The following is a 12,393-nucleotide window of genomic DNA, read 5'->3' as shown; positions in this document are numbered from 1 at the left end:
TTTTGTGTAATCTGTGTATGTAACGTCAGCGTTGTGTTTGTCTTCCATGGCATCTAATGCCATGTCATAGTGGTCCGGCAACTGTGACAGGCAAGAGCGCCCTGTTCTGAAGCCATGTTATCCGGGGTTAGGGAGATGCTGGGCTTCCATGTATTTTGTGATCTTACTTCTTAGCACTCAAAGATTTTTATTATGTGTGATGATATTGCTATCGGCCTATAGTTTTTTGCCTCTGTTTTTTCACTCCTCCTTTATAGAGTGGTGCTTTTTCTGTTATTTTTTTAATGTCAGTGATAGCAAAAGTATCAAAGTTCCGTCTTTAAAAATTGGTTAAATGCCTGTGAGAGTGGTTTTTTGCAATTCTTGATAAATATGGAGTTCCGGGAATGAGGGCCTGGTGCAGAGTGCATAGGCATACTGTCTATGGCTACGTCAAAATCAAGTGGGGTTAGGGATGACATCTGATTTGATTTTGTAATCCTATTCATGAAGAATTCGGTTGGGTTTTCAATCTTCAGTGTGTTTAAGGGCTCATTGAAAACGAAATCGTACTTTTGCCTAAGTATTTCTCTCATTTTTTTGTTAACATCTGTGTAAGTTCCATCTCCTTTTCGCAGGGACCCGGGGACTAGATGTAGTTTTTGATCTGATGTTCTAGATTAGATCTGATGTTCTAGATTTTGCATAGGAGAAAAGATATTTCGGATTTCTCTCTTTCGCTGATAGTCTTTTGCTCCATCTGCCTCTCCTGGGATATATGTGTCTTGTAGCTTTAGTTCAATCGTTTCTATTTTTCTACGTTGTCTGCCTGGTCGTTCTTAAGACAGGGTGGGGCGTTCAAGTTGTTCTGCGAGGCGTTTTCTTTGTCTATAGAGGAAAGGTCGTTCTTGTTCCAATCTTAATCTATTCCTAACTTTTCTTATAGATATTTTCTAGTTGTTCTTTCCAGCTTATATCTGTGAGGTCTTGGTTTATTTCTTCCCAGTTTATCTGTTTATTATTAAAATTTATTTTATTGAACTCTCCTCCTCGAGAATTAGGGACTTAGTGTGCACGTCTATGCCCCATGCTTTTCTGAATTTCAGTTAAATTGTGATCTGAATAACAGATGTTTGTAATCATTGTTCCTGATCAATTCATCGTCATTTGTGAAAATAAGGTCTAGTGTGTTATCTTTTGTGGTTGGTGTTACGGTGCCCTCTCCTATTTCTTTCGTTTGCCGGCTTAAAGAGTCATATCAGCTCTCCCTACTGATTCTCTGAGGTTCAGGGAGTCTATTGACATATGTGGCGACCAGACCGGCTGCCAGTAAAAGGAAAGAAGTTACATTATAAGTTGTAAATAAAGGAAAATTGGCGCCCTGTTATAAAATGAAACAGTATCCCCTACGGCAGATGTGACCTTGTGGAAGGGACACTATGCCGATCGCGGATTGGCCGACGTAGGTCGCGGGCGACAAATCAGGGCCCGCCATGACGTCACCGAGTGCCCCGGGCGGCGCCAACGTCAGAGTTGTACTGACCGTGGAAGCGACAGGACGCGCCTCGGTCTGCTCTCAAAGATTGGAGGCTCTGCAAGCCTTGTTCAGTGGATTGAGCTGGCCTTCGCTGCCCCTCACAGTCATTGGAGACCCTGCGCTTCTGGGGAGCCAAAGAGGAACCAAGTTCAGTGAGCAGAGAAGTGCCAAACTTGGAAAACGGTCGGGGACGACGCTGGGCGGCGCCGCTGGCTGGACGTTGAGGTCTGGAAGGTGGGCGAGCAAGCTGCTGTGACTGGGGTCATATCCACTGAGAATCTTGGAAGGACGACACAGTGCCTAGGACAAGGAGCGACGCCCTGTGGGAGAGGCGAGTGTGGGGAAAAAATAGTGATTAGCTCAGCGCCCATCGATGAACCAGGATTGGGGCAGCTGAATCTCAGGGATTGGAACGGCGACGACGCGAAGGCTTCACGACACCTGAGGACCTGTGGAACGCCCTGGATCGTCGAGGATCGACCCAAGGAAGCGTGGGAACCTCACACCATCGAGGGACAGGCGTCGTGAGCCAGGAGTGTAAGGTAGATCATTTTTCCCTCCCATTACCCCTTGTATGAGTAGGCTAGTTAGGCCACAATATTTACTCGTGTATGTGGCAGCAAGACTTTATTACCTTAATAGTAGAGTAGGCTGCAAGGCAGTTTGTGTCCAGGACTGTCAGAGAGGACAGTGTGTATGGATGGCAGGACAGTGAAGAAGAGGTGCCGACGTGGTGAAGAGGCCCTCCTGTGAGAGTGTGAGACTCCTGTCTTCCTGCCCAGTTGAAGGAGAGTTGGAGGTCGTGGAAGAAGAGGCTGACGATCTCCAGACTCATCATCCATATTCCATATTCATGTATTACTTGTGATTGTGTGTGTGTGTTCATGTAATTTGCGTCAGTAAATCCACACATTTTATTACTGTGTTTGAGTGTGCCTCCATTTGTGATTTTCTCTATGAGCATACATTTCTGGCTACAAACGATATATGATACACCCACTGAACTGCATTGCTGGGGTGCAGATATAATAACCCAGCTGGCGACCTTGCTAAGAGGAAGATAGAGAAGACAGGCGGGAAAGGAGTTCCTGCAACCTTTTTTTTTTTGTCTGGCAGGCAAGACTCAGGGAGGTTATGGTTATAGGTAAGCCTGAGTCTTCCTTCACTCCCCCACGGGTCTAGGCCGGAACTGTTAACAGCAGTTTCCCCGTGGTTGACTGAAGGGCTTCCAGGGTGAATCAGTGGCACCCCTTTGTGGTGGAAGCAAAGACCTGCGGAGGTGGGCATTGTTGGTCCTATCTTGTGTGACCAAGGAGACTCCGGTGAATCCAGGGAGTCGGAGGGGCTGAGTATTTGGGCCCTTTGAGCCCCTAGCAGCCGAGTGTTAGCAGAGCCCCGGACCGCCCACCCCCACGTGACAAGAGAACTGGCGACCTCGCCAGGATTCGAACCCCGGTAGCCAAGAACTGGGAACCTCGCCAGGAAGCGTGGATCAAGCTACAGTGTGGACCAAATTTCAAGACAAGTGTTGCCAGGGTACTAATACAGTGTGGCCAGTGACTGAAACGGTGAAATTAGTGCCTACTAACTTGTCTGTGCCGTCGTGTATGCTTGATGATATAGAGATGGAGGAAGACAAAGTAAAGAAATTTATTGACACAAGGGACGAGAGAATTTTGGAAGAGTGTACCAAGGCCCAGCTCCAACAAGTGGCAAACCACTTTGGGATCAGGTTGAGGACGACTAAGGTAGCGGAGCGAAGGATAGAGATCATGGCACAGCTCACAGCTCGAGAGGAAGCGACGGGAGAGGAGCCATCTCAAGAGGAGCTGTCCCGAGGAGAGCCGTCGCAAGGTGAACCGTCCCGACTAGGGCCTCCCCAAGCGCCTACCAGTGTGGAGAGAATTCACAGTGAACATGGGAGCAGTGGAAGGTCCAGCTGTAGTAGGAGGAGCCTGCAACTGGAAATAATGAAGATGCAACTGGAAGCCCAGCTGCGACGAGAGGAGAGAGAAGCGCAGATGCAGCGAGAGGAACGTGCGGCTGAGCTGCAGCGAGAGGAACGTGCGGCTGAGCTGCAGCGAGAGGAACGTGCGGCTGAGCTGCAGCGAGAGGAACGTGCGGCTGAGCTGCAGCGAGAGGAACGTGTTGCTGAGCTGCAGCGAGAGGAACGTGCGGCTGAGCTGCAGCGAGAGGAACGTGCGGCTGAGCTGCAGCGAGAGGAGCGAGAAGCTCGGCTGCAGCGGGAAGAAGGAGAGAGACAACTGCGACTGGAGGAGATAAGGGCAAAGAAAGAAGTCGAATTGCGTCGCGTTGAACGTGGTCTGCCCTCACTACCTGCACGGCGGGATGACCTCAAGGTAAGGGAACGTGACTTACCTACGTTCGAACCACAAGAAGCTGAGGCGTTCTTCGAACACTTTGAACGGATAGCAACTCTGAAGGAGTGGCCGGAAGATGATTGGGCTGCTCTGGTCCAGGGCAGGTTGACTGGTGAGGCCCGGGAAGCCTATAACATGCTGGACCTAGAGGAGTGTACTAGTTATGATGCGATTAAGAATGCGGTTCTCCACTCATTCCGGCTGACTCCGGAGATGTACCGGAAGCGGTTCAGAGAGTGTACAAGAGCGTCGGGAAAGACTTACGCCGAGACCGCCAGGGATATGGAACGGAAATTCCTACGATGGTTGAAGGCAGAGGAAGCGGAGTCGGTGGATGATGTTAAACGACTGATAGTGATGGAGAAGTTCATGTCGGTGCTCCATCCTGAGTTGCGAGTAAGGGTGAGAGAAGCAGGTATTAAGGACCTGAAGGCTGTAGCGGATCGAGCCGACATGCTGGAGGAGGCACTACATATCAGGAGGGAGGGGCCGCCCAGACACTCGCCTTACCCCAGGTCGGGAGGGAACTTTAGGAGTTCAGGAGGAGCGAGGACGGGTGGGGACTCTCCCAAGAGTAGTGTGCCTGATGAAGTAACGTGGTTCAAGAGCTCAAGAGACGCGGGGAGGAAGCCCCAAGCGGTGAGCAGTGGACCTAACTCGGGAGCAAGTGCTGCAGTCCCGGATACGACGACAAGTAGTCCAAGGAGGACACAGGGGACGTCTGCAAGTGGTACCGCCAGAGTGACTAGCGAGTGGCCGCCCAGGGGAGGCAGCCGATGCTACAACTGTGGCGTGAGAGGACATTATGCCCGCGAGTGTGAGGAGCACCAAAGGAATGTAGGATTAATGTTGGAAGAGGAGAGAGTGTTTGTTCACACCCCATATTATAGTGGACCCAACGTGAATGGTTGGGAAATGAAGTTGGGTGAACATCCCTTCGTTTTCGAGGCCAACGTGAAGTTTGGAAAGTCAGACCCAGTGGAGGTGGCCGTTCTTCGAGATACGGGTGCTGACATAAGTATGGTGACCAGGAGTATTCTCCCCAAGGAATTTAATGATTCACCTGTGGGAGTGGTAAGGATACGCAGTGTGGGGGAGGAATACAGGTTGCCACTTCACGAAGTACAGCTGATTGCCGACTACGGAGTCGAGAGAGCTATAGTAGCTGTAGCCCCTAAGTTACCCCTAGAGCATGTACAGATGGTGCTGGGTAATGACCTCGGAGGAGGCAGGATACAACCCGATTGGGCCAGGAGTGCCTATGTTGCAAGCAGCGGTACAACCCTGCCAGGTGAGGTATCGGTCGTTCCAGATGGTAGAGAGGAAGTCGACTTCGCCAGGGGAAACGTCGCCAGAGACGACGACAACGAGGGCGAGAGTGCAGAGAGGTCGTCGGAGGTTGTGGAAAACCCCGACGGGGACCTCCGACTAAGCCTGATGATGCGTGTGGAGGAGTGGCGAGGAGCAGCTGTACAAACGCCTGGGGCGGTGAGGAGGCTGCAGACCGCACTCCCTCCATACAGAAACGTGAATAAAGTAAGCTCAGTGGATGAGCGAACGGCAGTGAGGGGCAGAGTGGAGGAACCACGACGCAGTACACCCTATGCCGGCCAGATGAATAGTGGTAGGTGCAAGATGAACCACCGTGGTGAGGTGAGCCACAGGGAGGTGGATGAGCCCAACCACGAACCGAAGAAGACGTCTGCAGGGAAGAGAATCTCATGGAGGAGTGAAGATGTTCGTCGGGAACGAAGGAGCGAGTGGTATAGGAAAGGCAATACGAAGAAAGCAGGGAATAGGTACACCCAGGGTAGGCGCCAGCCTAACCAGAGGGGCATTGGGCCATCGCAAAAGCCTAGTGTGGAAGAGAGGAAGCTGCTGGATGGAGTACGGGTTACAAGTGCCACTGTGAGGAGACAACGCACCTATGGGAGAAGAGGAACCGAGAAGAGAGAAGATTGGCGAAGAGGAGATCATGAGAGGAAACATGGGGTACCTGTAGGACGCAGTGGAAATGCCAGACTATCTCGGAGTGCACGACGCGGTGGAGGCGCTGCATGCACTGAATCTTACAGTGGTAACGAGCCGTGGGAAGACACTCGTAGCCACGGAGAGAGGATTTCTTGTAGGTGTTCAGGGAACACCCATCACACCCGGTCCTATGCGAGGTGGAGATACAATGAGGCAAGTGACTGGCAAGGTGGAACAAGCCACGTCACCAACTGGAGGAGTGACACTTCAGGAACGGAGGGAGCAAGAGTATAGATTGCCCTCTTGAGCGCTGCTCTTCCGATATGACTCTTATTTTAAGGGGAGGGGTATGTTACGGTGCCCTCTCCTATTTCTTTCGTTTGCCGGCTTAAAGAGTCATATCAGCTCTCCCTACTGATTCTCTGAGGTTCAGGGAGTCTATTGACATATGTGGCGACCAGACCGGCTGCCAGTAAAAGGAAAGAAGTTACATTATAAGTTGTAAATAAAGGAAAATTGGCGCCCTGTTATAAAATGAAACAGTATCCCCTACGGCAGATGTGACCTTGTGGAAGGGACACTATGCCGATCGCGGATTGGCCGACGTAGGTCGCGGGCGACAAATCAGGGCCCGCCATGACGTCACCGAGTGCCCCGGGCGGCGCCAACGTCAGAGTTGTACTGACCGTGGAAGCGACAGGACGCGCCTCGGTCTGCTCTCAAAGATTGGAGGCTCTGCAAGCCTTGTTCAGTGGATTGAGCTGGCCTTCGCTGCCCCTCACAGTCATTGGAGACCCTGCGCTTCTGGGGAGCCAAAGAGGAACCAAGTTCAGTGAGCAGAGAAGTGCCAAACTTGGAAAACGGTCGGGGACGACGCTGGGCGGCGCCGCTGGCTGGACGTTGAGGTCTGGAAGGTGGGCGAGCAAGCTGCTGTGACTGGGGTCATATCCACTGAGAATCTTGGAAGGACGACACAGTGCCTAGGACAAGGAGCGACGCCCTGTGGGAGAGGCGAGTGTGGGGAAAAAATAGTGATTAGCTCAGCGCCCATCGATGAACCAGGATTGGGGCAGCTGAATCTCAGGGATTGGAACGGCGACGACGCGAAGGCTTCACGACACCTGAGGACCTGTGGAACGCCCTGGATCGTCGAGGATCGACCCAAGGAAGCGTGGGAACCTCACACCATCGAGGGACAGGCGTCGTGAGCCAGGAGTGTAAGGTAGATCATTTTTCCCTCCCATTACCCCTTGTATGAGTAGGCTAGTTAGGCCACAATATTTACTCGTGTATGTGGCAGCAAGACTTTATTACCTTAATAGTAGAGTAGGCTGCAAGGCAGTTTGTGTCCAGGACTGTCAGAGAGGACAGTGTGTATGGATGGCAGGACAGTGAAGAAGAGGTGCCGACGTGGTGAAGAGGCCCTCCTGTGAGAGTGTGAGACTCCTGTCTTCCTGCCCAGTTGAAGGAGAGTTGGAGGTCGTGGAAGAAGAGGCTGACGATCTCCAGACTCATCATCCATATTCCATATTCATGTATTACTTGTGATTGTGTGTGTGTGTTCATGTAATTTGCGTCAGTAAATCCACACATTTTATTACTGTGTTTGAGTGTGCCTCCATTTGTGATTTTCTCTATGAGCATACATTTCTGGCTACAAACGATATATGATACACCCACTGAACTGCATTGCTGGGGTGCAGATATAATAACCCAGCTGGCGACCTTGCTAAGAGGAAGATAGAGAAGACAGGCGGGAAAGGAGTTCCTGCAACCTTTTTTTTTTGTCTGGCAGGCAAGACTCAGGGAGGTTATGGTTATAGGTAAGCCTGAGTCTTCCTTCACTCCCCCACGGGTCTAGGCCGGAACTGTTAACAGCAGTTTCCCCGTGGTTGACTGAAGGGCTTCCAGGGTGAATCAGTGGCACCCCTTTGTGGTGGAAGCAAAGACCTGCGGAGGTGGGCATTGTTGGTCCTATCTTGTGTGACCAAGGAGACTCCGGTGAATCCAGGGAGTCGGAGGGGCTGAGTATTTGGGCCCTTTGAGCCCCTAGCAGCCGAGTGTTAGCAGAGCCCCGGACCGCCCACCCCCACGTGACATTGGGTCTACTAGTTGGTGGTTTAGTGCAAATCTGGCGCACATCCGTAGTAGATCATTTGTGTATGACTGTTCATTTAGGCTGCTTCCCGGTGTAAATGAACAAATCCACAAGGGCCGTGACGAGGATTCGAACCTGCGTCCGAGAGCATCCCAGACGCTGCCTTAATCGACTGAGCTACGACATGGTCAAAAGGAGTTGAAATCGAAGTTCTACTGAACTTACTGGATCCTGCAGCCTCTCCGAGGCACAAAAGGGGGCCTGCAGCCTCTCCGAGGTATTCCCGGTATACTTTCTGATATAACTGTATATGCTTGGTTCTTCCATTTCAGGTATTGGTTGAAGTCCCCAAAGCAGGATGATGTTTGGGGATTGTTTTGTGAGGTTTTCTAAACAATATTCTATTTTCGTTAGTTGGTCTTTACACGCTGAGAATATTCCTCTGGCGACTTATATACGAAGACAATAAATACATTTAGGATCTATATTTTGATTATGAGTACTTCCACCACTCCCAGTCAGTGGTGGTACAATGGTAGAGTATGCGGCTGGCAGTGCCTTTCTTGGTCAAGGGTTCGCGTCCCCTTACAGCCCCAGTGCATTTTCTTGTTCTTGTAGTTATCTTGAGGTTATCTTGAGATGATTTCGGGGCTTTAGTGTCCCCGCGGCCCGGTCCTTGACCAGGCCTGCACCCCCAGGAAGCAGCCCGTGACAGCTGACTAACTCCCAGGTACCTATTTACTGCTAGGTAACAGGGGCATTCAGGGTGAAAGAAACTTTGCCCATTTGTTTCTGCCTCGTGCGGGAGTCGAACCCGCGCCACAGAATTACGAGTCCTGCGCGCTATCCACCAGGCTACGAGGCCCCCTTAGTTATTGCATGCCCACCACAATTAAATCCACCAGCATTAGCCGAGTAATCCAAGGTGAAAAACAAATCTTTTTCAACTCGGAAAATCTTTCATTCAAATTCTAGACCAGTATGGTGAGGTCATCCTCAGTAACAAGTACAGCAGCAGCAGCAGTAACTTCACACTTAGCCAACAAAATTGGTAAATATTTTTTAGATAAAACTTTCTTTTGGCAAAATTTAAAAAATCCAATGAACCCAAATATCTTCATCAATAAGGGTTTTATTTGCTCCCTGCAGTTGTTAAACAAATTCAGGTTCTCAAAGATACGTGTAAAATATTTGTATTTTTATTATACAAGAGTTCGTACATTTCTGTACAGCCACCAGCACGCATAGCGTTTCAGGCAAGTCCTTAATCCTAATTTTCACACACACACACATACACACATACACACACACACATACACACACACACACACACACACACACACACACACACACACACACACACACACACACACATACACACACACACACACACACACACACACACACACACACACACACACACACACACACACACACACACCTGCCTAAGAAGCAGCCTATAACAACTGTATAACTCCCAGGTACTTATTTACTGCTATGTGAACGAAATATCAGGGCGAAATAAACTCTGCTCATATGTTTCCGCCTCCGCCGGGGGATCGAACCCGGACCCTTAGGACTACGAACCCCGAGCGCTTCCCACTCAGCCGTCATGCCCCTATTCACAAATGCTTTACCATCAACTCTTTGTGGGAGTTTCATTTCAAGTTTGTCTTTCCAAACTCACTCAATATAAGAATATTAAATATTTTCATAAATCTTATCAAATAATTTTCTTGTGAGAGCAATCTCGCCTGTGTGTGAAGTATTAGTCTTGTATGGTCAGCATTTTTATCATCACAATATTGTTTGAAAACATGCTCAAATTTAGCACTAGTTTTAATGCTGTTAATACATTTGATAAATTAATTCAAAATTGTCTACTAATGTAGCTGCATTTTTTATTCTTTTTGAGAGAGAGAGAGAGCGAGAGCGGCGGAAAATCGGTACACAGACACAATGACAGCGTTCTCAGTCCCAAAGATAAGACAAAAAGTCAACTAACGCTGGTTGGCCGCGAATGTTTCCTTTAAGCTAATTGAGATTATTGTTTATGCTCACTATTTGACATTTTAGTCTGTGACCTGCCTGGGTCCGCCATTTTTTTTAGCCAAATGATGTTCCTTTTAAATTATATTGCGACAATATTAAGAATAACTTGTTTAGTAATTGAAAAGTACGTTAGTTATTCGTTTAAGTTATTGGAGAAAACTGCCGTACATGCACCCCATAATCTTCAAATCGCTCCCACATGGGGCTTATGACCCATACATTGTTCAGACCCATACGCCATACATGGGGCTTATGACCCATACATCCCTATACATTGTTCAGCCTCCTCCATCTGTGCCCCCTTCAGGATCTCTGTCACTGCAGATCTGTCCGTAACTGTCCACTCTACCTGACTGAAACCTTCTTCCTTAATACTTCCTACCACTACCGCTCTTTTTCCTTCCCAGGAGCTGACTAGTGCACCTTGCTGCTTCCTGTCAAGTGGCTGCTTTCATGGCTACTTCACTGTGAATATGGTTTCTGGACTCTTAGCATCTCTGCAAATGGAGCCCGTAGAAGTGCCTTCTATTGTTATATTCCTGGCTCCTTAGGAGGTTCGAAATTGGTTTACTTGGACCAGCTCTGTGTGCAGCGGTGCAAGGCCCGGAGGGCTGACTACGCGTAGTGGTTATCGACAAGGGTAAAATGCCTAGAGCAACAGTGTGGAATTCAGAGTGAATTCTGAGAGTTAAAGGTCGTGTCTGACTGAACCTAGTGAAGCAGGGAATCAGAGATATTGTTTTCTCAGTTTTGTTAGATTTGAGGTTTTAATATAATATGGGTCATGTTTATGGGGACGACAGATTTATTTATATCAGGGTCAAAGGGACCACTGAAATAACCATATGTCTCTTAACAAACGAATTTATTAACCATAAAAAACAGATATGTATATAAAATACATGGTTGGAGGGAATATTTGTCTTTACTTTAAGAAGCGTCGTTTAAGCAAATGTACCCACAGTATATGTCATGCTGACTATGTTCAAGACATGAGAGATCCTACCTTAACACTTCCAATAAGCTTAAATGATGCTCGGGAATAAATTGTTTGCACATAAACTGACAATTGTTGGAAAATAATCACAACGACGTGTTCGGTCATGGACCAGCATATTATGGGAAGTCCTCCATCACCCCCCCCCCCCTCCATCTGTGTTCTGTTACCCTTACTTCCATATTTGTTCCCATTTCACCTACGCTGGTTTGGACTGGTTAGACTTCAAGGGACAGACACACTCACACAATACTGGGGAAGATACCACATACCAGCTGCATATTCGAACTTTGGTCTGATGAATGTTGGTATGCTGGCGAGAATTACATAAGGAACTTCATACCTTTTTATTTATGTGGTGTTATAGAGACAGTTATTAACAGTTACACACACCTGTACGTTCTTGGATGTCTTCAGGAGCTTGTCTTACAGCGTGCATGACCCATAGGGATCTACTGTTACTCTCTGACGCTCTGTTACCTTGCACTTTTCTGCAGTGAATTCTTAAATCCATTTTTCATCTCCAAAATTCTATGTATAATTATCTTTGCCTTATCAGTAAAGAATGATCCTGTGTGCTGCCTACTTTATGCCTAGCATCAATATGAGACTCTCCACCTTGGTGTGGGTGTACTACACGCTGATCTGCCCTTGTAATTTGTTCAGGTTTCCACGTTTGTCTATTGTCCATGACAGTATGTGTGTGTGTGCTGTTGATTAGCATTTTCCTAGCTGCTCTACACTAATCTGACAGTGGGATCTAGGTCGAGCTTGGCTGAATCAGGTCGGTGGTACTCAGCTCCTCTACATGCACTTGTCACTTCATGAAAGACTAGGTCTTGAGAGTGAGAGAGAGAGAGAGAGAGAGAGAGAGAGAGAGAGAGAGAGAGAGAGAGAGAGAGAGAGAGAGAGAGAGAGAGAGGTGTATCAGTGCTTACAATATAGACCAGGTAACATGCGCCAAGAGTCATTTTTCGATACATGGACAGAAATGACAGGACTTCTTCATAGCATCAACATTTACGGCTGTTCTCTGCTGACTGACGATGTGGTGACCGCCTGTCACCTCTACCACCTTCATTTATCGTATACTACATGTAAATAGAAATAAACTACTCGTGTGTAAATGCAAATTGCAACTGTGTGCATATAGTTCATACGATCCTCGGTTGCATTCGAGGCAAGATAACTTGTACGACTCCACAAACTTTGCTATGTACACTGATAGCATCGAACCCTACTTGTTTAACCAGTGTTGAACTGGCTCAGCAAGTGGTGTAGTGGAGTTAAATAATAATATGAAGATATTATGAAGGTTATTATGTTTATTATGATATTATGAAGGTTATTATTATGAAAAATATGGAGGTATTTAGGC

The 12,393-nt window shown here is 48.2% G+C and overlaps 1 protein-coding gene across 1 annotated transcript in view; it reads left to right on the top strand.

Annotated features, from left to right (window-relative positions):
• The window catches only part of LOC138367623 (paraneoplastic antigen Ma6E-like), a 21,080-nt gene extending 12,752 nt beyond the window's left edge, over nucleotides 1-8,328 (top strand). The window contains exon 3 of the mRNA XM_069329347.1: nucleotides 8,299-8,328. Coding sequence (XP_069185448.1) covers nucleotides 8,299-8,328 — 30 coding nt within the window. The remainder of the gene's footprint in view (nucleotides 1-8,298) is intronic.
• Nucleotides 8,329-12,393: the final 4,065 nt, after the last annotated feature.

This window comes from Procambarus clarkii, chromosome 22 (genome assembly GCF_040958095.1).
Source record: "Procambarus clarkii isolate CNS0578487 chromosome 22, FALCON_Pclarkii_2.0, whole genome shotgun sequence".
NCBI classification, from domain to species: domain Eukaryota; kingdom Metazoa; phylum Arthropoda; class Malacostraca; order Decapoda; family Cambaridae; genus Procambarus; species Procambarus clarkii.
Note: the sequence above shows the minus strand (reverse complement) of the source record. Positions and strands in the feature narration are given on the sequence as shown.